At 39.9% G+C, this 23822-nt stretch overlaps 3 protein-coding genes across 3 annotated transcripts; 1 reads left to right on the top strand and 2 right to left on the bottom strand.

Annotated features, from left to right (window-relative positions):
* The first annotated feature begins 784 nt into the window (after positions 1-784).
* LOC116205324 (sodium/proton antiporter 1) lies at positions 785-5910 on the top strand. Its single transcript, XM_031537895.1, has 10 exons — positions 785-1163; positions 2328-2501; positions 2617-2745; positions 2858-3034; positions 3236-3342; positions 3940-4060; positions 4198-4259; positions 4337-4639; positions 4806-5100; positions 5370-5910. Exons 1-10 carry the CDS (start codon positions 894-896, stop codon positions 5487-5489), a joined length of 1758 nt encoding a protein of 585 aa, XP_031393755.1. The 5' UTR covers positions 785-893; the 3' UTR covers positions 5490-5910.
* A 171-nt stretch (positions 5911-6081) lies between these two features.
* On the bottom strand, positions 6082-9582 carry LOC116205323 (D-3-phosphoglycerate dehydrogenase 1, chloroplastic-like). Its single transcript, XM_031537894.1, has 5 exons — positions 8948-9582; positions 7787-8163; positions 7482-7592; positions 7299-7394; positions 6082-7040 (listed from the first exon to the last, which is right to left on the bottom strand). The coding sequence occupies exons 1-5, from the start codon at positions 9495-9497 to the stop codon at positions 6369-6371; spliced, it is 1806 nt and encodes a 601-aa protein (XP_031393754.1). The 5' UTR covers positions 9498-9582; the 3' UTR covers positions 6082-6368.
* A 7672-nt stretch (positions 9583-17254) lies between these two features.
* LOC116205322 (receptor protein kinase-like protein At4g34220) lies at positions 17255-21532 on the bottom strand. Its single transcript, XM_031537893.1, has 3 exons — positions 19769-21532; positions 19302-19644; positions 17255-18144 (listed from the first exon to the last, which is right to left on the bottom strand). The coding sequence occupies exons 1-3, from the start codon at positions 21104-21106 to the stop codon at positions 17483-17485; spliced, it is 2343 nt and encodes a 780-aa protein (XP_031393753.1). The 5' UTR covers positions 21107-21532; the 3' UTR covers positions 17255-17482.
* Between the last annotated feature and the right edge of the window lie 2290 nt (positions 21533-23822).

Genomic DNA, 23822 nt, shown 5'->3' with positions numbered 1-23822 from the left:
TTAATCCCCCGATGGGATTTCACCTGCTTACGAGATGTTTCTAATGATTTTGAATATCGTGCAGGAGATAAAGGCATAATGTCCGATTAATATAAATGGAGTGCAGTTTTCTAACCGCTTCCACCTACAAAGAATGACCTTTACTTATCAATTTCCATAGAGGTGGTGAAATTTGACAAGATTCTATTCATTTGTAAAGATTACTAATTGATCCTTAATTAGTAATTAGTCCAAAAACTCACAACACATGGCTTCTGAACAAGAAAAGCAGGAGCGATTTGTCCTCCCGAATTTGTAAACGCCAAAATGAATGGAAGGAAAAAAAAAGGTTAATAACAAAAAAAAATTCAAATCTTAATAATTTTAATATAATTTTTTTTCTTTAACCTAAAAATATATAAATTTTCGATTTAATATCAATTTTAATACGACGTTAAATTTTCCTTTAATTTGGACGGAATTGAGGCCACAAAGGGTGTCGATCCCAATCGGGGGTGGGGGCCTCTGAATAGGGAGAACTCTCAAATTGAGAATTTTTCCGATTCCAAAGGGTGGAGCTACGACGCCGGCCATCATCCCTCGATTGGGGTTGACAACGCTCTCTATAGCCTCAATTCTGTCAAAATTAATCAAAAAAAAATATTTGACGCGGTGTTAGAATTGTTATTAAATCAATTGTATATTTATAGATTAAGGAAAAAAAATTAGTCCTAAAATTGTTAAAATGTAAAAAGGTTATAATTTTTTTTATTAAACCCAAAAAAAGAAAAACTACTCTTCGTCTCACACTTCATCGCATGCATTGAAGCTCACTTCTCTTCTCAGCTTCGTCCTCCTCCGTATCAAAGTCCTCACTTTTGGTCTTGATTTCTTGAAGCATCAAGACCTTTTCAATGGCTTCCGTCTCTCTTGGAACCCACGTTCCCCTTTCCCGCCGCTACAGGGGGCTCTCGCCTCCTATCCCCCCCAATCACCCCCGCCCGTCAGTCTCAATCCCTTCCCAGTCACTGCTCGCTGATTCCTCTGTGTGTAGATTCAGTGCTTCGAGGTCTCTCCGGGGCAGCATTCTTGCTCGAGCCGAGGATAAGGCAAAAGGGTCTTCTTCTCCTCCGGTACAGCCTCAGGACATAGCTCCTCAGCCCAACTCGGAAGAACGGCTCAAGGTTCATGATTCAATTAAAATTAATGAATTTTCACGCCTAATTGTGTCTGTGGCTCATTAATTTACGGCATGAGCATTGTTAGATTTGTACAATCTGTTGATATTTTGCTTTTGTTTATAGTCAATGCCCATTACCATTGCTGCTAATGTCGTGCTTTTGCCAAATGAGAATAATTCTGAATGCAGGGAGTCAGAATAGTATAGAACAATTTTATGGTATCTTTTGGATATTTCAGTACTTGACTCGCCCTGCTTCCATCTGTATATGTGATAGCTTACCGATGACACCGAGATGAGATCATGGACTCTAAAGTAGTTATGCATGTAGAGTATGCTATGCTGTGGCTGAATCTTTACATCGTGATATAGAAAAGAAAATGATGAAATTTCATCCATTTTATATTGCTTGTGGAATCAGGACTTCCAATTGTAAATGTTGTGGATGAAGATTTTTGTTCGAAAGGTTGCTCTTCATTAATAATGTCAACTAAACGTTTGATACAAGTATCAACAGCAACCAAAACCAAAAAGATAAGAAACTAGGCCTTTAATGCATGCTTAGGGCCGTTGATGCAGGTTTCATAACTACGGGGGCATTCCCCGGTCATCAAGCAACTTCTTGTGGCTTGCTATCTTTTACTTTCCTCTGCAAGTCTTTGATCCCAGTGCTGGCCACAAACCGCACCTTTAGTACCAGCCACATTCTTCTGAGTTGATAATTCTCTTACATCATGGAATACTCATTTCTGGTCTTCCACATCATATAGACATGAGCTTTACAGGCTAGCTTGTCTGCAAGCGATTGGATAGGTTCTCCTTTGAAACTTTCCATAGCCAATCAACCTCTTTCCTCCAGGCAGTAACTTCTCTACTGAAAAACCATTCAACATCAGCACCGTTCTCCATGTCACCTTGCAAGCACACAACAAAGAACAGATGGTCCCTGTTTTCTTCAACTTCTTAAGACAGGATAAACTTGTTATGTGTCTGGAAGTGTTACTGTCATTTTCCACTTTCAATAAAATGTCTTTTCTCTTTCAAATTCATTACTTTATCATCTTTCTTGACATGAATTCATGAATTTGATTCTTAGTGTGTAAGCACCCATGTCACATGAACACAAAATCCTCATGGTCTTTTTAGTGACTGCAAAACGTATCTACAGGACCTTACAACAAACGGAGCATGTGATCCCCTATGTTCGCTTGATGAAGTAAGCTCGGAAGAGTTCGAAGCCACTTACCAACCGAAGACAGATTTCCTCAAAGCTCTTGCCATATTTGCCGCGGCTCTAACAGGAACTGCGGCAATTAACCACTCATGGGTTGCTGCAAATCAGGTTCTTTGCTTACATGCCAGCGCTGATCGTTTCACTGCTTTAGGAGAAAATGTTTCTTGCATCAATAATTGGTTTGTAACCACAGTGATGATCTTTTGGTTCGTTCATAATGCAGGATCTTGCAATGGCAATTTTGTTTGTAATTGGATATGCAGGAATAGTTTTTGAAGAATCTCTTGCTTTCAATAAAAGCGGTGTAGGTTTGTTGATGGCTGTGAGCTTGTGGATAGTTCGCAGTATTGGGGTAAGATTCTGACCAGGCTATTATTAATATTAGTTGAGATTGCATTAGCATAAGTTGGCAAAAGTTAATCTTTAAGCTTATTATCTTCCATCTTTTTCCTTCTTCTTTTTAGGCTCCTTCAACTGAAATAGCTGTCTCGGAGCTCACTCATGCATCCGCTGAAGTCAGCGAAATTGTATTTTTCCTTCTCGGTGCTATGACCATCGTGGAGATAGTAGATGCTCATCAAGGATTTAAACTCGTCACAGACAATATAACCACTAGAAAACCCCGGACCCTCTTATGGGTGGTAAGTGCTCAAATTTTACCCATATTACTCTATTGGGAATTCTTGCTGTGACAGAAGTGTTCTTGAGCTTAAATTGAAGAACCCTATAATATGGCAAAAAATTATTCCTTTACTATTACATGTTTCTGCAGAATAAAGATGGGGCAATTGATTCTAATGTCATGTCTAAGATTGTGCTTATCTGTGAGTGTTGATACACAGGTGGGCTTTGTAACATTCTTCCTGAGTTCAATCCTGGATAACCTGACATCTACCATTGTGATGGTTTCTTTGCTGAGGAAACTCGTTCCACAATCTGAGTACCGCAAGTATGTGCTGATGAGTTTTATCAGGAGTATGATTTCTTCGCTAAAATAGATATGTCCTTCGAAATTTTCCATCAGAGTGTCGCTTGACAACGATATTAACAATTTCAACTATGATAAAGTATCGACGGTATGGCTAGTAATAATTTCGTACCTAAAATGTTGTCGATCTGGGTTTGATCATTAGGAGTTACTATTTGTAGATCTTTTTTTCTTGTTAGGGACAAGTACTTTAAGGATTACACTATTTAGTTTTACGTCGTTTCCACCAGGTCCCCCACTCTAAGAATGTGCTCTTATATTTGGCATGAAGAGATGCAGTTAAATTGGCTTAAGATAGAAATTATTAAGTTCGACAAATTTATATGATCATTTTATTTTGTTCCCTTCAGCCCGTCTATACCAAGCTTTACCTATTGATTGTGCTGTAAATAATATTGGAAATGGAACGGAATACCCATATAATTTGTTGTGTATCTACATGGTGATTCTGTTATGAGATGTTTGTTTTCTTCGTACAAAACCTGCCCTAAGAGTATCCAATCATTTATAGTTTCGTGCTGAGAATTTTCATTTTAAATGTTGCATTTCTTTGCTTAGACTTCTCGGAGCAGTTGTCGTCATAGCAGCAAATGCTGGTGGGGCATGGACTCCCATTGGTGATGTTACCACTACAATGCTATGGATACATGGCCAAATATCCACATTGCCCACAATGAAGGTCTGTTTAAATATTTTACCATTATATTAATGAATATGACAAGGATCATATCATTCTCACACAAGCCTTATCATTTCTCGCATTCTTTGTTGCAAATTCTCACTATAGTTCTAAAACCACCTGTTCTACACTTTCAGGGCTTGTTTATTCCCTCAGCAGTCTCTTTAGCCGTCCCACTTGCTCTTATGTCTTTTACAAGGTAGCATTTCAATATGTTTCTAACATCATCTAGTTGAAGTCATAGATTAATCTAAGACACAAATTTGTTGTGTCCAGTGAAGTTAATGGTAAGGGACAGGACTCTTCCAATGTTTTGGCGTCAGAACAGATGGCTCCTCGAGGGCAGCTCGTCTTTGCTGTGGGTATTGGAGCTTTGATATTTGTTCCAGTATTCAAGGCCTTGACTGGTCTGCCTCCATTCATGGGAATGTTGCTTGGGCTTGGAGTTCTCTGGATTCTTACAGATGCTATTCATTATGGTGAGTCCGAGAGGCAAAGGTTAAAGGTTCCACAGGCATTATCTCGTATAGATACCCAAGGAGCCCTTTTCTTCCTCGGGATTCTCTTGTCTGTTAGCAGGTAAACAAAAACTAGACCTTTTCTCTCTACATTTGACATAAGAAAGAAATTCTTTATTTTTGGTCAGACATTTATCATCACATTTGGTCTATTCCGCTTACGTATCTGAAATTTTTTTCCCTTTTTTTTTATGACTGATATGATTCATTTTCATGCTTTGGATTAGCCTGGAAGCAGCAGGACTTCTGCGGGAGCTGGCCAACTACCTAGATTCTCACATCCCTAACATCGAACTGGTAGCGGGGGCAATAGGAGTCGTCTCTGCAATTATAGACAATGTCCCACTAGTTGCCGCAACGATGGGGATGTACGACCTCACATCTTTCCCACAAGACTCAGAATTCTGGCAGTTGGTAGCTTATTGTGCTGGCACCGGTGGGTCCATGCTAGTCATTGGGTCTGCCGCTGGGGTAGCGTTCATGGGGATGGAGAAGGTTGACTTCTTCTGGTACTTGCGAAAGGTAAGAGACCAGTTCTTCTTCCTGGGCCATGTTGCAGATATCATTCTGTTTTCTACAAGAAAATTATCCCTGAAAATTGCATCTGGGAACTGTTTTCTGGATCATCACGGGTCAAATCTACTCGCTGTTGGTCATAACAGAAAAATATGATTTGCTTCCAAGGCATGCCTTGGAAATAGTTTTACAGAGATTTTCAAAAGGATGGTCCATTTGAAACTATCACCCAAGATATTGATTTCAAGAATGCCGAACTTGTCAAATTTGGACAGGTGAGTGGTTTCGCATTTGCTGGCTATGCAGCTGGAATTGCTGCATATTTAGCAGTCCAAAATCTCCACATCAGTATCCCAACGACTGTGGCCCAAGTCCCTTTCCTCTCAGGTTCATAAAGATAGTGCCGAAGCCCGGTATATTTTCCATTGTTGGGCAAAGAAATCTTTCGCTCCACCTAAGGCTGAATGGGGAAAATTCGGAACAGATGGGTTTTGTGAAAATCATAGGAGGATGAAATTACATCAATAGATACAGCAGCTTATGAGTAAGGTCGACAAAAGGACATCTAGTGATGATAGAATAAATGAGACATCTGCAGTTCTTCTCATATGGTGGCCCTACCATTTGAGTGCCAGAAGATAATTTCTTCTCTGTTGTACGATGTATCTTTCTTGTAATTGTACCCTGTCGGGACGATGGTTTTAGCATGAAATAAACCATGTAGCTGCATATGCAGGAGAAGAAACATGCTTTACACCGATTATAAATCTGGACCTGTCCTTCGCTGGATGTTGATATTATCATTGTTTGCGTACATGTCGGTTGGGTCATACACCATGGCGGGATGAAAGGATAATTGATATTTGTTGTGTATATTGGGCTGTAAATTTAATTATTGGATCGCGAACGCTCAACTGTTAAATCGCTGCGAAAGATGCAACATGCTGAAGATCTTTGAATTACTATATTTCTTGATGACATGTGACATAGTGACAACAATCTTTATTCTCTCGTGATCAGAGAGCTATGACAACTTAATTAAAAGCTTATTATATGAATCATAACCAAACAAACATCAACTCATTTATCCCTCTTCAACCTAATAACGCTTCCTAATTCCCAAAACACTGACATATTACATCACTCAATCAAAATTTGGGCACAGACCAGTCAAAAGACAAGACAACTCTGTGCCCAAGAATAGTTCGGTACAAGGATAAAAACTGAATGGGATACGCATTATCAAGGCTGAGGTCCAGTTATCATGACTGGAATCACAACTTGAGGAACACGAACTCCTCGATTGAAGAGATATCCCCAATCATCTTCAGAGTCTCCTTGCTAGGCTGATCATCAACTCCGATCGCCATGACAGCCTGCTTCCTTGGAGCGATCCTTCCCACACTCATGAAGCTCACATTCACATTCTCCTCACCCAGGATGCTTCCGACCCTCCCAATCATCCCGGGCTGATCAACCTGCCTGCACAGGATTATGCTCCCTTCTAAGCTCACATCCACCTCGAATTCCCCCACCCTAGTGAGATGTGGGATCCCATCCTTAACCCTTCCCTCGACCTTGATCTCCCCTGATTCTGATATAGCACTAGCGAATTTCGACTCCACATTCGCGATCTGAACCTGAACGAACTCCAAAGGACTTTCAGGGGAACCATCGAGGATAATTCTCTCCTCAGTGATTCTGAGCCCCCTTTGTTTAGCAGTGAAGTCTGCATTTACTAAGTTCACAAAGACACTTGAGATGGGCTCAATCAAGCCCTTCGTGATCATTGCCCGCAGGAGTCTTGTGTCGAGGTCATCAGGTGCTCTAGCAGAGGCATAAGTAACTTTCACGGTTTTCACACCGCTTCCACCGCCTACTAACTGAACCGCTAATCTCCCAAGTTTCTCGGCAAGCACAACGAATGGTTTCAGCTCAGTGAGAACCTGTTTGTTTAAAGGATCAAATCAAACACCATTCATTAAGTTTCTCAAGTATTTAACTAGCTGTACTCAGAATTGGGGTAAAAGTTGGGTATCCGTATTTTTTGGTTATGAAAAGATAGACACAAGATGGAAGTGGAATCGGCATACATGGTCAGATTTTTTGCTGGCGATTTCTTTCCACCACATTCATTTCAGCATACTGAACATGATGAAAATAGTAGACATAACGAAGACAAAAGCAAAAAACACGCTGCATACCTCTGCAGGAACCATCGGTGCATTGACGGCAGTGGCAGCAAGCTCCCCTTTCAGAGCTCCGACAACAGCTTCAGCAATTTCAATGGCCACTCCTTCCTGTGGATTTTGGACCAAATCAGCTTGTACATATTTGGGGAAGAACCATGTATGTAAAAATTCTCATGATCTGATTATTGAACTAACCTGGGCCTCCATGGTGCTTGCTCCGAGATGTGGGGTCACAGTAACATTTTCATGCTGCACCAATTTGCTGTCCTTTGATGGTGGTTCCTCTGTGAAAACATCAAGTGCAGCCTGTAAAGGAAATGCCCCATTAGATCTACTCTCCTATTGAACCAACATCTCTTACGAACAGCTCCATTCAGAATAAATTTAAATTTTTTATGTAATTCACGCATCAGGCATTTTGCCAACTGAAAATTGAGAAAAATTAAATCAAATAGCCCAAAAAAGCAATTATGGCATAATAGTCTAAGCTGCTACCATACCTGAGCAACAACTCCTGCATCCAGAGCTCTCACAAGGGCTTCCTCATCAATCACACCCCCACGAGCAACATTAACAATTCGAACTCCTTTCTTCATCCTGGCAAACGTTTCATCATTGAGAACCTTAGCTGTAGCTGCAGTCAGCGGCATGTGCAGGGAGATGAAATCTGCTGTAGCAAGGGCCTCATCAAATCCCACAAGGTCGACACCAATCGCACGGGCCCGGTCTGCAGGGGCATAAGGATCGTGTGCAATAACATGCATCCCAAGACCTTTGGCACGGCGAGCAACTTCTGATCCAACCTTCCCAAAGCCCATAACAGCTAGGGTCTTTCCCACGAGGGAGACTCCGACATATTTGTTCCTTTGCCACTTTCCTGCATTTGATAGACACTCATAAATTAAAAAGGTCTGATCTTTTCATGTGTAAAATTAGTATACTGAGTGGATTAAGTAAAGCTGTAGACAGCAACCTGCATCAAATAAATAGCATCAGATGATAGAAATAACTTAAGTATCAAAGTTTTTTGAAAAATTTGATAAAAGAGCGGTTTTTCTCAGCGAATTTCAATCCACGATATCATAAGGGGCAAACATGAATCCCATGAAACAGGAGTGACCTTTGAAACCCCATGAACCTCAAAAGGGATAAAGAAAAGAACCTTCTTTGTCACATTATTTTCTCTTTCCAGCTATATATATTTATATATATCAGAGAATCTCTGGATCCCATAAAATTGACTCACTTTTTCTAACTGAACCTATAAAAGTTCACCAACTTCTAAACGGTCTCTGATTTTCTGAAGAAATTCAGGCCTCGAACAGCCCATCTCAAGATTCCAAGTTCTCTTCACTCTGGCAACTAGAGACAGCTAATGTGTTCTGAATCAGATCCGGACCGAACAACCCATTATTTTCATGTGTCCGAAAGGATCAGACAATACCAAATTAAGAATTTTTAATTTCAACGTTATCTACGGATCCGGTGTGTCATCAGAGGTTGGTGCTTTCAAACCGCAGAGTAGAATGGAGGAGCGCCAAAAAAGTTCACTCCTTTCGTGGCAGAGCTACGTTGTCCTATATTTGCTCGACGAAATTCTCGAAAGAAACCAAGAGCGCAAGAGGCTCAACTTGCTAAAATCAAAGCAACGGCAAACTCACCGGCCTTAACGGACGCATCAGCCTGGGCAATATTCCTGGCCATGGCCGTGAGGAGGGCGATCCCGTGCTCCGCCGCCGCAACAGTGTTTGCCGTGGGGGCGTTGACCACCAGACACCCGTGCTCGGTGGCAGCTGCCAGATCCACATTGTCGATCCCGACCCCAGCCCTGCCAACGACCTTAAGCCGCCCTCCCGAGGACTCGAACACCTCCCTTGTGACCTTCGTGCCACTCCGCACGATCAGGGCGTCGCAGAGGGAGATCTTGGTGCAGAGCTCCTCCGGGGAGAGATTGTAGGAGCAGTCGATGTTAGCGAAGTCCTTGAGGAGGGTGAGCCCCGCCTCGCCGAGCTTCTCCGCGACCAGGACGGTGGGCTTAGCGTCAAGGCCGGCGCGGACGAGAACCAGGGTGCGGCGGTGGGAGTTGGCGGAGCGGCGGCAGAGAGGGGTGACGGAGAAGGGTGGGGGCAAGGGGAGCTTGGAGGATAGGTTGAGCTGGGAGGGCTTGACGTTAAGGGCCGAGGTGGCGCGGACAGAACCGGTGGCGGCCATTTGCGGCGGGGGGGCGGCTGCCTAGGTCAGTTGGAAGGATGAGAGTGGACAGTGGAGGGAAGAGAAGGGAGAGAGATCTGAGGAGGATTTATTGTGAGCGTCAATGGTTGGTAGGTTGGCGAGAGAGGGAGAGAGGGGCGCGTGTGAACACGCTTGGCGGGAAGGCGAGTGGGAGGAGCGATTGAGATGTTCCAAATTGTGTTCGGTAAAGAAACCCTCAGGCCTCAACTATCACTATAGTCCCTCAACTTTTCGATAACCAAACAACTTGATCCCCCAATAATTTTTGCCATCAATTTCACTTAATCATCATTATGCCATCTACAATAGGGGCCGAACGCCGATGTGGCAATCTCTTCGCCCCGGCCCCCGCTTTTGGAATTGAGACCGGTGCCCAGCCCAGTACATCTGAGGAGGAACTCATTCCGATCGATCCCAATTCAATTGGAGCTGGACACATGGCGTCGTCAGCCCATGCCCCAACAGCTTTTATTTTTTCCCTTAAAAAAGAATCCTAAAACAGCCGTTAGAAGGAAAAGAGAGCCTAAACCCCTTTTGGCACCCACTTGAGTGCCAACTATTGGAACTTATAGTGTCAATGTAGGTGAGGACCTTACTTTTTGACGTGGCGATTACATGGATTCCAGTGGGCTCCTTTTGGCACAATAGTTCGCCTCGACTATTATAGATGCTCTTACTTAGTCTATCAATTTGGCCTAGTCATGGATTCCTTACCGAAAGCGAACATGAACACTTAGGAACATGACTATCTCATTTTTGTTGCCAATGACTGGTGAAGAAACCCCCAACAAGTCTACCCCCTATCAAAGGAGTTGAGGCTTCCTGGCCAGCCACCACCCCCAACGAGAGGTTATGGGGTTAGTTGGCAACCAAGGAGCTCTAAGTCCTTAAAAAAATTTAATTTTCAAAGAGAACAAAAAAAACATTATTTTATAGAAGTTCACCTAAAATAATAGTTTTCATGTTCATTGCTGCGTTTGAATTGTTAGTGTGATCTTAGAATCATGATTTTGATTTTGATTGTGGAAAAAGACAAATGAGATAGTATTATAGATTTGACTTGGGAAACGTGTATTTTTGTTGTGTAGTGTGTTGAGTTAAAATCAAAATCATGATTCTAAAATCAGTTTAACAATTCAAACGGGGCCTTAGGCATTCACATCAACTTTTTGTTTGAGGGGTTAATTGTTGAACCAAATTGGTAAATGAAATGTAGATGTTTAAGTTAAATTAGTGAAAAATATTATTATGAGACTATTTTGTTGTTTCTAAAGAAGTTGTGGGATTAAAGTAAAAAACTTACACTCAAAAGAAAGTAGCCTTCTTTTGCAAAAAAAATAAAAAATTAAAAAAATTAACTTCCAAAAATTCATCTCAATAAGCAAATTTAATAAATACCCATAGATGTCATTATATGCATGCCATTATAAGTACTCATGAGAATTATCAAAAGAATTTAATAATATTCTTTTGTAAATTAGAAGCAACCAATAAGCATGAAACGTATAAATATTACAATTTTACGGGTTTAAGTTAGGAATACAAATTCTTCAATATCTATTTATTTCCTACTATAAAGTATTAGGAAATTGTTAGAAATTTAATAAAAAGTTTCAAAATTTTTGAAAAGAGAAAAGCTACCAATTCACTGCAGTAGGCACGTTTTCCAATATAAGAGAGATCGTACATAAATTTTTAAGTATTCAATATTTCAAACACAAATTATAAATTACTCAACAAAATAGGAAAGTCTGATTATTATTATTACATGAATGTCATGAAAGGAGGGGAAAATAGGTGGAAATGGTAAAAATGTAAAGACACCGTTCATCAGGGGCAATGCGTGAAAGTAAGTACAGAGCATTGACACGAAAAAGGCAGAAGCCACCGTATACTATATATATACAGATTACAGCGCTCCTCCGATCGCGTGAGCTCACGCGGCAGTATAACAAGTCATAAAATAAACAAATTCCGAACAACCACCACAAATTTGGAGCCATGCATGTCTTTACCAATGCACTGAAAAAAAAATTTCTTAAATTTTCTCGAGGAAATAGGGCCCCAGATTTTCCTCTTCTTTTTTTTAAGGGCCCTAGATTTACGAATTTCTTAACATGCAATTATTTGTCGTACATTTTATATCATATCAAGTGGGCTTGCAAACATCAGAGTGGAAATATGCAGTGTTATCAAAACTGAACCGGATGATGAATCGGAAGGGGTATGAGTTTATCGGTTTATGGATCTAACCGGGAGTTTCATGGGTCGGACCGCACGTTTAATTAAAATAAAATAAATATTTATTTAAAAAATTATGATAATTAAGATAGAAGTATGATGATTTTAAAGAAATATAAGAATAGTGTAAGAAAATATTTATATTTAATATTTTTTTATTTCAAAATAAATATTGAATTTTAATAAATACTTAAAAGTTGAGTTAAAAGAGTCAAAAAGTAGTGGTGGTTTGGTTGGTAGTATGTTAGTATGGGAAGCTAGAGGTCGTGAGTTCAAATTCTTATACAACTAAGCAATTTTTATACTAAATAAAAAATTCATAAAATCCATAGAAGCAGCCGATTTAATGGATTTTTATTTCAAAATCGACCGATTTAATAGATCCGGCCGCCCAAATCTGCAATTTGAATTTTCAGGCGAACCGAACCAAACATAGTGTCGGTTCACAATTTGACCGGTCGAACCGATCGGTCCGGTTCGATTCTGATAACAATGAAAATAAGTCCTCAGGAAGGTAATTATACATTTATTAAATATTAGGCATTGGCTCACACTTTTTGATCCGTCAATTGTTCAATTTTCTTGATTTTTTTTTTATCTTATCAAAATATACTGAGGATTGGATATGGCACTAGATATTGTTAGATTCATTAGTTTAGATTCTGTCAAAATACGTTTAGCAGAAGCTGATGACTATGACAATCCTAGAAATTCTTTCAATAATTCATGTATGTGCTAGGACTCCTAACCCATCCCTGTAGGCTATATATATATATATATAGATCATAAATTTAAGGGGTCAAAAAAACTTTTGTTTTCAAAGGTAAAGAGTGTGTGAAGAAAAGGCATTTAAATCTGATATTTTATTTATCTTATTTTTTTCCATTTTTATTGACATTTTTTTAGTTATATAGAAAAAAGAATAGAAAGGAGGAAAAATAATATTAATAGAAAAAAGGTAAGATCTGGGAACAGTGGAACAGGTATCTGCCCGGTAGTGTATGGAACCGAGGGGGCCCAAGAGTTGGTGAGGATATTAGCAGAATATCTCAATCTCAAGCAAATAAAAAACAGACATCTTTGATTTTTCCCAACACGACTCTCCCTCACCGTGATTCGTTTAGTGATTAGTAAGAGTATTTTTTTTCTTCTACTTTCAATTTAAGTTGTTATTATTACGATTGAAGTATTTTTTATTTTGTAAAATTCTTCATAAATGGCAAAAGTACTAAATATCTTAACTAAAATACTATTATGGTGTGTTTGATTTTAGAGTTAAGTAGAGTTGAGTTTTTATTTTAATTGATTTGTAATGATTGAGTTGTTGAATTATGAGAAAAAGTGTGAAAAAGTAATGAATAGTTGAGAGTATTTAATATTAAAAATTGAATTGAATGGTTAAAAAAATTAAAGAAAATGAGAAAAGTAATAATTTTTTTATTGATTTTTGTTGTGTAACGAGTATAGTTAAAATTAAAGTTAAAATTTTAAAAATACGACTCACAAACCAAACAAATTGTAAACATTTGAACTAAAATATTAAGCGTATTATGGTGACACTGAGTCATATTATAATTTATTATATATATATATTATTAGCATAATTTGGACTTCTTTTCATTCAAAAGAAAAAAAGAATTTGGACTTCTTCCTTGCGGCTATTATAAATAATAATAATGATAATGATAATTAGACCATAATTATACGGACTAACAATCGCGTTTATCTCATAAATAATTCCTTTTGCAAATGAAAATGGGTCTAGAGGGTACATTTCGATGTGGAGATGAAAGTTCGAATACTTTGTGATAGGCAATGGGACTCGGAGGACTCTCACAGCAATATCTCCAAAGTGTTGAATCTCCGAGCCCCGACAAGATCTTCATGCTTCCATTGCAATTCCGAAGACCTAAGACATATCGGAAAAACTTAGCTTAGGTAAGAATACAATCTCTAAGCGAATAAAGTAGAGAGAAAAGGCTTGTAAGAAATATAAGTTATAACGTATAATCTTTTGACGATAAGCTACTTCAAATCAACTTGTTCATGGATGTTTATGTCATGGTATGATTAGACCTCAACGTGAGTTAATACAGTCGTGAATCGAGTCGTTCCTATTAAAATGCCTCTTTTTCTCACACGTTTACATCCGGTAGGGACGTTTCCTCTTCACTTGAGACCCGAGTCAACGTATGGTTGACCCTTGAGGGAGAATCGGGTCCTTACGTGCTCTCTTATGGTGGATGGATAGGGAATGTTGCCCGAGTCTTAGGTGGGACTCGAGTTAATGTGGCGATATTGGACTTCCAAATGGTGAAAGCTGAAAACCATTTTAAGTCAAAACAGAGCCTTACACCCAAATGGGGGCCAAAAAAAAAAAAAGTAGTCAAAACAGAGCCTCCATTTTCTATTGGATCCGAGATTTAATGTGAATTGTCAAATATAGTTTGGGCCTCCGATGGCCATATGACAGATGTCGGGCCTCAATTGAACCAAGTCTCAAAGGCCCAATTGGAGCCAGCCCAATCCAAATACACAACCGGGCCACTTTTTTTTTTTTCGGATCAAACTATGATCATTCAAGTTTGTGTAAATTCCAATCATGTCGTGGTCCGTTAGACAAAAGAAAAAAAAAAGATTAGTTGAAGCGTTTTCGCATTTGTTTATCTTAAATAAGATTTCGAATTTGAGTATTATAAATAGATAAAATTATTGATTGGGAGATTGAACTTTTGAATATCATGATATAAGCTAAAAAAAGTTCAAAAAAAAGAGAGCGAGAATGGATGTGCCTATGGGGCCCACTGATTCACCAAAAAGGATGCTAAGCAGCATTAATTAAATAAAGATAATCATCGATAAAGGATAGTTAGTAATGCGTGGAGAAAAAAGGGGGGACACATCGAGCCCCATATTGTGATTGACTTGATTAATGACCCCTTTTGGTTGGCACCAAATCCTCAACTCACTTTGCTTGATTTATGTTCGTGTATTATATATATACACATGCGTACATGCATGAATAAGCAGCCTTCTCATAAAAAATATATTTTTAAAAAAAAAACAAGAAGACCTAAGTGTTTGCCCAGTTTTCCAACGCACAAAAAAGAAAAAAAAAAGAAAAAAGAGAAGACCTTCTATTGGTGTTTTTTCGTTGCCGTTAATTTATATTTATATATTTATTTATTATTATACTAAGAGCTTGTGGAGATCGCGCTTTGTGATCCAATCGACCATAACCTTTCATAGTTTCATTACCCACGATCCAAACGACTATAAAATATGCCTCGAATCACGCTGATTCAATATCATCATATAGGGAGCTAACATGAATTGATTTAAACAGTCTGATACTGATACTTATTTTTCTTTAGTGAGATCTCAAATTCGATGATTAAGAGAGTTTTATTTTTTTTCCTCGATGTACACTTCTCTCTACGATAATTCTTTTTTTTTTTTTATGCTATGGTAATCGAAAGTCTAATGGGATCCGGTCAGGGGCGGAGCTAGCAAAGCTCCTTGGGGGAGGGGAATCGGCCCCCAGCAGTTTTGCCATTTCAAATAATTTTATATGTAAATTTGTCAAAATCTTAACTTTTGCCCCTAAAAAACACAAATGTCCCCGCTAAATTATTTTATCATTTGACTTTTGCTCCAAAATTTTATGACGAGTCCTACCAATATTTAGAAACTTTTAATTCATGCCCCCCGCCAGCATTATTTCTAGCTCCGCCCTGGATTCGACTATTTTAGTTTGAACATATTGACATAAAAATTCTAAGGATGGGGATGTATTATATTAGATACTGCCCTTTTCAGCACACAATCTTTATTATCGCTTTCATTTGAAATACACAGATCCTTCACTTCAATGGCTCCTTGTTTGACTTCACCAGGAAATTGTCGTATCGCTTTAGTATACACCAAATCTAGGAAAAATAATGTGATGTAATTAGATTGCGATATGAACATCGACCTATGTGTAGCTACTAGCCCGAGTGAGTGCCGGCAGCATGTTTTGCTTATGTTAATTATCGGCCGGATTAATATATCACATATCATGATCTTGACAGAACATGGCAAAACTCATACTAATTTCAACCGACTTCCTCTATTTGGTCTATCAGAGCTAACATACGGGAAAGTATCTAGTGAAACGGTCGCTCCACGTCAGCATTGCCACGACATGACGAAGTAATTTTTCACATGTCACCGTCTGATTGGTAAGTGGCACCACGTGGCAACACTGACATGGTATGACCATTTCACTAGATACATTTCTCCTAACATACATGCACTGTCCATTTCTCATATAACAACTGTCCCAATAGGAGTATATTATATATATATATATATATTTATATATTGAACGAGGAGGTTGTAGGCAGCCCTACAAATTATAAAGCATTCATCAGCAAACCCTCATTAACACCAAATCCTCATCAATTCGGCGACAAAAGATCATAAAATATATATAGAAGCAGGTAATAAAAGCTGACGAGGACAAAGTTGTTTAATTTTAGAGAGCATGGGATAAGAGAGCGAGACCCACTCCCAACTTTAGCCGCCCGTTAATCATAAATATCCCATTAATTTTTTTTGGGTAATAAATATCCCATTAATTGCCAAGCAAAAATCATCCACACAGTCCCGCTCCCAATTCATTAATTGTTTATTCCAACCTTACAATATGAGAAGGAACAGTAACAAAGCTTACTAGCCAGCTAGTAATTGTCCATCTTATCAATATATCATATTACACAAATACATATCAATATTATACTTATATATGCATGTCAGTATATCATACGTCCACTGCCGCATTATATGTATTAGTGTTTTTCACAAATAATATGCCTTCTTAATATTTATTCGACTGCTCATGAGACAACTTATACGGTTCCCAACTTAATTTATGGGTTTGAAATCACTCGACATTTTCTTTAATTTAGAAGACGATCGGTCGTCCAGCACTATTAGTTTTTTCTTTTGGGTAAGCTGCACTATTATATATATATATATATATATATATATATCCAGTTTGATCGTGATGATGTTTCTCAGTATCTTGCTTTAATTTCCTTGGATCTGCCATTGAATCATCAGGAAAGTCACTGATGATACTCTTGTGAAACTTCTTTCTAATCATTTCAATCGGAAAAACAACCTTTGGAGTTTTCCTTTGGAGAAGACCACGGTTGTATATGTATTTAGTTCTGTATACCAAACTGGAAAAACATGGGAAACTGCCAGAGAAGTGCTTCAATAGTAACATTGCGTAACTCGACGGATGACCATGTATGAAGTGATTAGAAATCGATCGATACTAGGTCCTTCGCTAGTTATGGTCCAATGAGTTTGCCTCTTACCTTTGATGATTGCCCATCAGCACGCCAGAAATGCAACTTATACCGAAACTTCCCGCATATCAATTATGTGACATTCTAGTACAACTTTTTCTTTCTTGGGTGAACAATATTCTTCAACAACTCCGGTTCGTGCCAAAAAGCGACATATTTGATTAATCTTTTCAACACAGCAAACTTACAATTTTTTCTTGGGCAATCTTCGTCCCCTTTCTTGCTACATTAGTTCAAGTCAAAAAAGGATGAAAAAAAAAAAAAGAAAAAGACATCACCTTTAATTTAGTGGGCTAACTTTAGTGGGACCCAAATAGTGCAACAACATCATTAGTACATGAAGAATAAACAAATAATACATTGTCATGGGAGCTTTTCAAGCACTTGGATTGCTTCTTTCATGGAAGGTCTTTTTTGTGGGACTAAAGAAGCGCAACTAAACCCTAATTTCAAGCAAGCCATCGTAGCTTCCTCTCTTGCCGCCATGTCGGCCCTCAGGGCTGCGTCGATGATCCTTAGGGCTCGGTCTCTGTCTTCAGTGGCCGTACTGGATACCGTGGCGGCCCACTGGGTTAGCTCTGGGTCCATGAATATCCTTCCGGTGAGAAGCTCAAGTAGAACGATGCCATACGAGTAGACATCCCACTTAGCATTGGGCTTAACATTTTTTAGAGACTCCGGCGCCTGGTAAGGAGACACCGTGCCTGAGGTGGCCGAGCCAATGGGTGTGTAGGGGCTAGGACTATCGTGGTGGCCTTCACGGATGGTTGAGTTGAATCGTTGGCTTCCAAATTGCCGGGTTGAACCAGTTCCTAGTTTGAGACTCTGGTTGCCAATGATCAGTCGATAAAGACCTAGGTCACTAATCACGGGTTCCGTGTCTGAACTAAGAAGAATGTTGCTCGGTTTAATATTGCCGTGCACTTGCTTCTTTTCATGAATGTAGGCTAGGCCTCGAGCCACTCCTCTGACTATCTTGAGTCGAGTTTCGAAGGACAGGTTAAACGGCGAGGATGCCCCCTTTCCTGTGTTTGACACGGCATAAAACTCTTGTAATTAGTACTGACGGTTACAAATATGGACATACATAATCAGCACGATTGTATAAAGTAGAAGAACTTAATATGTTTTTCTTTTTTATCGGCCAAACAAAATAACAGAACATCAAATTTATTATAATCCACCTTCAAAAATTACAAAGGATCATTAGCCAAACACCATATTCGACTCATCATGAACTTGAACCACACGTAAAAGATATATTGTTATTGCCAGGCTTTTGCTATAAACATTGAAATTAGAAGGCACATGGAGTTTCGAAAAAAAAACATTTTTATTAAAAAGGTGAAACATTAATTTTAACCAATCAATTGAGAATATTTCGTGATCGTACTGAAATAATTTATTATTATTATTTTGTTTTCTAAAGAGTCTGAACTTGTCCATAAACAAAATTAAATTTTAAGCATCCCCATTTGGATGGCAGCAGTAAATTACTATATTTTTGTTGGAATAAAATTTTAAATTATTACTCTTAAGGGTGGGACAGCCAAGCCAAAGAAACCAAGAAAGAATCATGAGATGCCCTAAAGAATAACACCAAAGGACATTCTCAGATCAAATCTGATATGGTCAATCCCATAATAATTAAATTTCTGGCCATCTCAAATATATATACATATACATTGAAAAAAAGATCTTGCGCAGTGTGTGATCTAAGAAAATATATATAATATATACGCACATATGTATATATATATATAGAGAGAGAGAGAGAGAGAGAAAAACTGCAAGTTCCAATCAATAGCAGCTAATTGCAGGAGACCCACGTTATTCTTGTCCACAAAGAAAAGCAGGCTAAAGGGTGTGGAGGTAACTCAACCTTGTGGCGATGTTTTTCTAAATTGAAAGGGACAAAATGCAATTTTGGCCTATTTCGCGTTTTTTCTTGGATTTTGCTTTCAAAGAGCAGTGAACATTGATCCCTGCCCTGTACCAACACACCGCCATAGCCTCTCTGGGTAGAAAATGTTGCGTTCACTTTCCCGTGATTGATGATAACGCAACATAAAAGATGTATATGTTGTCATGTCGACACGTCTTATAATGTTTCTGCCTTGTTAGATCGGTAAGTATGTGGCTTAATGTGGTGAATTAGTAAACGTAAAAAAGGAAAGCTTACTGTAACCGGCGCTGCTGAGGCTGCCGTTGGGGACGTAGTCATAGATCACGAGCTTCTCGTCATCCCCCCAGTAGAACCCCCGGACTCGTACCAAGTTCGGGTGCTTGAGCTTCGCGATTGCCCGGACTTGGCTCTCGAAGTCCTTCAGTCTTTCCACCCCGCTCTCCCCGATCCTCCTCACAGCATATGCAGCGCCGTTCTCGAGCACTGCTTTGTACACGATGCTTCCCCCACTCGCCCCTAGGATGTAGGCCGATGCCTTTAGCAATGTGTCCAGCTCGAGTTCCGTCTCTCCGTCTACCGTTACCAGAGATCCTACCTTGTGCGCCGCATTTCCGTTCACCTAAGAACGTAAGAATCCATGTCAAAGTGTATAACAAATCGTAATGAGATGTTAGAAACTCGATATTGTAAACCGTTGAGTGTGAGACTAATTAATAAGACCGCTTGACAATAATGTTGATTACCTGATCATTAACGGTAACATGTTTATCTTCTTCTTGATCACTCTCCGAGGTTGATGTTGCTTCAGAGGTTTCCTCTGCTTTCATTGTAAGACACGAGCATGCCGAAGTACCGGTCTTTCTCGGCTCCTCATGCTGACTAGTCACTACGATTTCGGAGACGGACTTCTTCTCCAAGTTGTTTGGTTTCTGGTCCGAAGCTACGAGAGCTTTCCTCTTCCTCAGTTGGTATACATAGAGTATAACCAGTGCGAGAATCCCGATCCCCGCCAAGTTCCCCATCACTACTCCCACTATCGTCCCCGGCTTTAGCCCATGGCCTGTTTGGTTGTTCGGCACGGATGCTGCTGCAGGGGAACTCATTGATGGGTCCGAGCTAGAGTTGATTGGCTTCGGGATGACGGCGATTGCAGGGGATGTTGATGAAGCATTGGGTGGAGTGGTGAGAGTCGAAGGGATAGAACAGAGGATTTTGAGCGGCTTCCCGCAGAGATCAGAGTTTCCAGCTAGGAATGCAGTCTTCTGGTCCATCCAAGTAAGTGATTCCGGGACAGCCCCGCTGAGGTTGTTGAAGGAGAGGTCGACCGTTGTATTCCTTGGAATGTGGGACCCGAACTCCTTCGGGATGGGCCCGGAGATCTTGTTATAGGAAATGTTGAGGTACCGAAGCTCGCTGCCACCAAAGTCTGAGGGTAGGGAACCGTTCAGGAGGTTCGAGGACAGGTCCAGGATTTTGACGGAGCCGAAACCGCCAGGAACATTTCCTGAGAAATAGTTGCTCCTAAGGGACACAACCGTCAGGTTCGGCAGGGTACTTATGGTCTCAGGAATCTTCCCAGCAAGGGCATTGTCCGACAGATTCAGCAGCTTGAGGCTCTTCAACTCATCAATGGTAGCTTTCAGCTCTCCCGATATGACATTGTTCGAGAGCGAGAGCACCTGGAGAGAAGATGAGTTGAAGATGGTGTCGGGCAAGGATCCGTTAAACAGGTTGTTGGAGAGATCGAGGATTGTCAGGTGCTCAATTTGCCCGAGCTCCGGCGGGATCGAGCCAAGGAGCTTGCTGTTCGGGAGGACTAAACCCGTGACCCGGAACATATCCGGTGTTCTGGAAGATCCAATCTGCGTGCAGGTGACCCCGGTCCACGAACATGGACTCACATCTTCATAGTTCCAGGAGTTTAGGACTGACAACGGGTCACTTAAGATCGCATATTTGAAGGAAAGAAGCAAAACCCCATCGGAGTTGAGGGCCAGTCCTAGCGGGCTGAGGAGGACAAGACTGAAGGCAAGAATCCTCCACCGGGAACTGAGGCTTCTCTGGCTCGGGCCAGGCGTCATGATTTCTCGGGACGAATGGAATCACTCAAGTCCGCTCGACCGGCTGCGAATTCATAGTGAATGGAAAGAGGTGGGCACGGGGGCAGTTTCTGTTGTTCTGGTCACCAAATCTTATAGGGATTAGGAAGGAGAAGAAGAAGGGCCAGTGTTCCGTAAACAGAACAGGTCATGGATGGAAGGGGAAAAGCAGGAAAGCTGGTGAGTGAGTTTGTTCATAAGAGGATGAAACAGATGAAAGTGAAAAGGAAAGGAAGACCCAAAAAAGCTGATAGTAATAAATGAACAGTGGGAACTGAAATTGGGGGAGAAGGAAAGATCAGTGTCGGGGTAAAATGGACTGGGCTTCCTAGAAGTTTGAGCGAAACATTAGGAAGAACAGAGGAGAGAAGGGCTAAAACTATGTGTTTATGTTTGCTTGTGTGTTGTGCAGTTGGTACAATGAAAGCAACCTAAGCCTGCATGATTAAAGATAACGAGATGTGGTACCTTGTTGTACCGACTCCGTTGCCATTTGGTTACTCTTTTGCTGAACATACGATGACTTTCATTTGATTAAATTAAGGGACGAGATTAATACTGGACGTGATGCAATTGACAAGCTACGCACTATATGAGTGGACTTTATTTGCAAAGTAAGGGTTCGAAATCAACTGAAAATAACTCATTGTCAGGTTCACACGTCCGAACAGGAAGAAAATGACTCGGTCCAACAGGCTGAGTAGTCGTCCTACCGATTAGAAAGAAAAATTACAGGGACAGGATTCTCTTAAACTCAAACCCAGTTCACACAGCAACTCTTACAATAACAGCAGAGCAATAATTATATGATTATACTTCCGCAATATTTCTTTATATATATATATATTATATTACTGCTTGTACGATGTTTATTTTACTATTAAATTTTTCAAAATAGAGTTTAGGCTTTTTGAAGGAGAGGAATCTTAATGTGAGATGCTTGCTACAAGACACCCAAGTGAGTTGGAGCCCACACCACAGGGGGCCAAGTCCACCCTCCTGCTGTTGGATCTTTGACAGTTTAATCATCTTTTCTTCCTTCCCTGTATTTCTTCCCATGGCAAAGTTACTTGCAGTGCCAATAAACTTGCAGATCGACTAACCCCGCGATAGACGGACTTACGACATAAATGAGGATGGAATGCAAGAATTTTCACGAATAATTAAGAGAACCCTTCTTTTATCCAGTATTCGGTGTTTCCGGAGGACAGCGGGGGGTCGCCTCCTCCTGATTAAACAACTACTGCTGCCTAAACATTGATTGGTGAATAACAATGGCCAAGCTGCCATATCCGCTTTGTCAAATTTAAATAGGAAGGACCCCAGAAAGAATTGAAATTAAATTAAATAAAGACGGGGAAGGACCATACATTTATTCTCACAACATATAACAAACACATGCATAAACACAGCATGCATCCTATGTATATACAGTTAGATAAGTGTATATATATACATGTACGAATGTGTATTTATACATCTGCCAGTGACATTCATGCATGGAAGCTGCATGACAAAGAGTGGAAAAAGGGAGTCTGATAGAGAACACTCGAGGAATGGATCGGGATAAAGGGACAAGCAGAGTCACGGGCAATTTGCTCGATCTGGTCTGGTCTCTCTCCCCCTCCAAAATCCATTGTCGAGTGGACCCTTTTAAGACTTGCCAACAAAAAATGTCCCAATTGATTTTTTTTCTCTGCCAAGCAAAACAGAGAGGTGATCTCTGGTTGGTTTGGATTCATCAATGCGGCCCATTGCTCAGGATATAGAAAAGGAAAGTCCTATAACTTGTTAACTATGCCCCTAAAAAGCTCGAATGCATCGTAGTTCTCTTGGCCTTACATGTCTTTCCTGTGCCAAAAACTGTCAAACACTCATCAGCACATCGACTTTGGGAGTTGTTACCACGGTTGAGATCAGAACCCGTGAAGAGTATGTGTGTTGCACATCGGATCTTCTCGTATGCATACCTAATGTGATTATTTGCTCGAGATCTTCCCGAATATAAGCGATTGACTTGACTTTCGAGTTAAGAATTCAAAACGTTTTTCGAAAGTCCACCTCTAATGCAAACACTTCAAGACTGTCCATACACATGAGGGTCATCAGGAAGAAAACATGAGAATTTTGAAATCTTGAATTTTAAAAATAAAAATAAAAACTGGTAATTTGAATCTGCGCCCGTGACTCTGCAAAAAAATCTCACCAAACTCGTTAGTTTATTTCTCGATGATTAGCATATTTTATATTATAGAGAGCCACGTATTTAAGTTTCATGCAGAAGTTAGTGAGGAAACTACGGTTGGTGTGCCGCACAATTGTACCCTTTGTTGTCTCTTTCGTTCCTTTCCTTGAGAAATTTCACCCTTCCTAGAATATTTGTCTTACAATTTTGTCTTCGAGGCTGTCTTTGGTTTGTGTTTTGTTAATTGTTGCATCCTAACCTCGGCTTGTTGGAGAAGAAAAAAAGTACCACTTTATTATTTTCCAAACTTTTTAAATGACTTTTTTTTTCAATAAAAGAAAGAGAAAACTATTAATTTGGTCTTTCAAAATTTTTTATCATCATAAATGATTCCCAATGTCCATTCCGCCGGACAAATTGGTCTTCCATTAGAAAACCATCACCTTGACACTAACAACGTTAACGTCATTTTTGAACAATTTAAAGAAGGGGGAATTCTTTCTAAAGAGATTT

The sequence above is a fragment of the Punica granatum genome, chromosome 4 (assembly GCF_007655135.1).
Source record: "Punica granatum isolate Tunisia-2019 chromosome 4, ASM765513v2, whole genome shotgun sequence".
NCBI lineage: Eukaryota > Viridiplantae > Streptophyta > Magnoliopsida > Myrtales > Lythraceae > Punica > Punica granatum.
The sequence above is the reverse complement of the archived record's forward strand: the minus strand, read 5'-3'. Positions and strand labels throughout refer to the sequence as shown.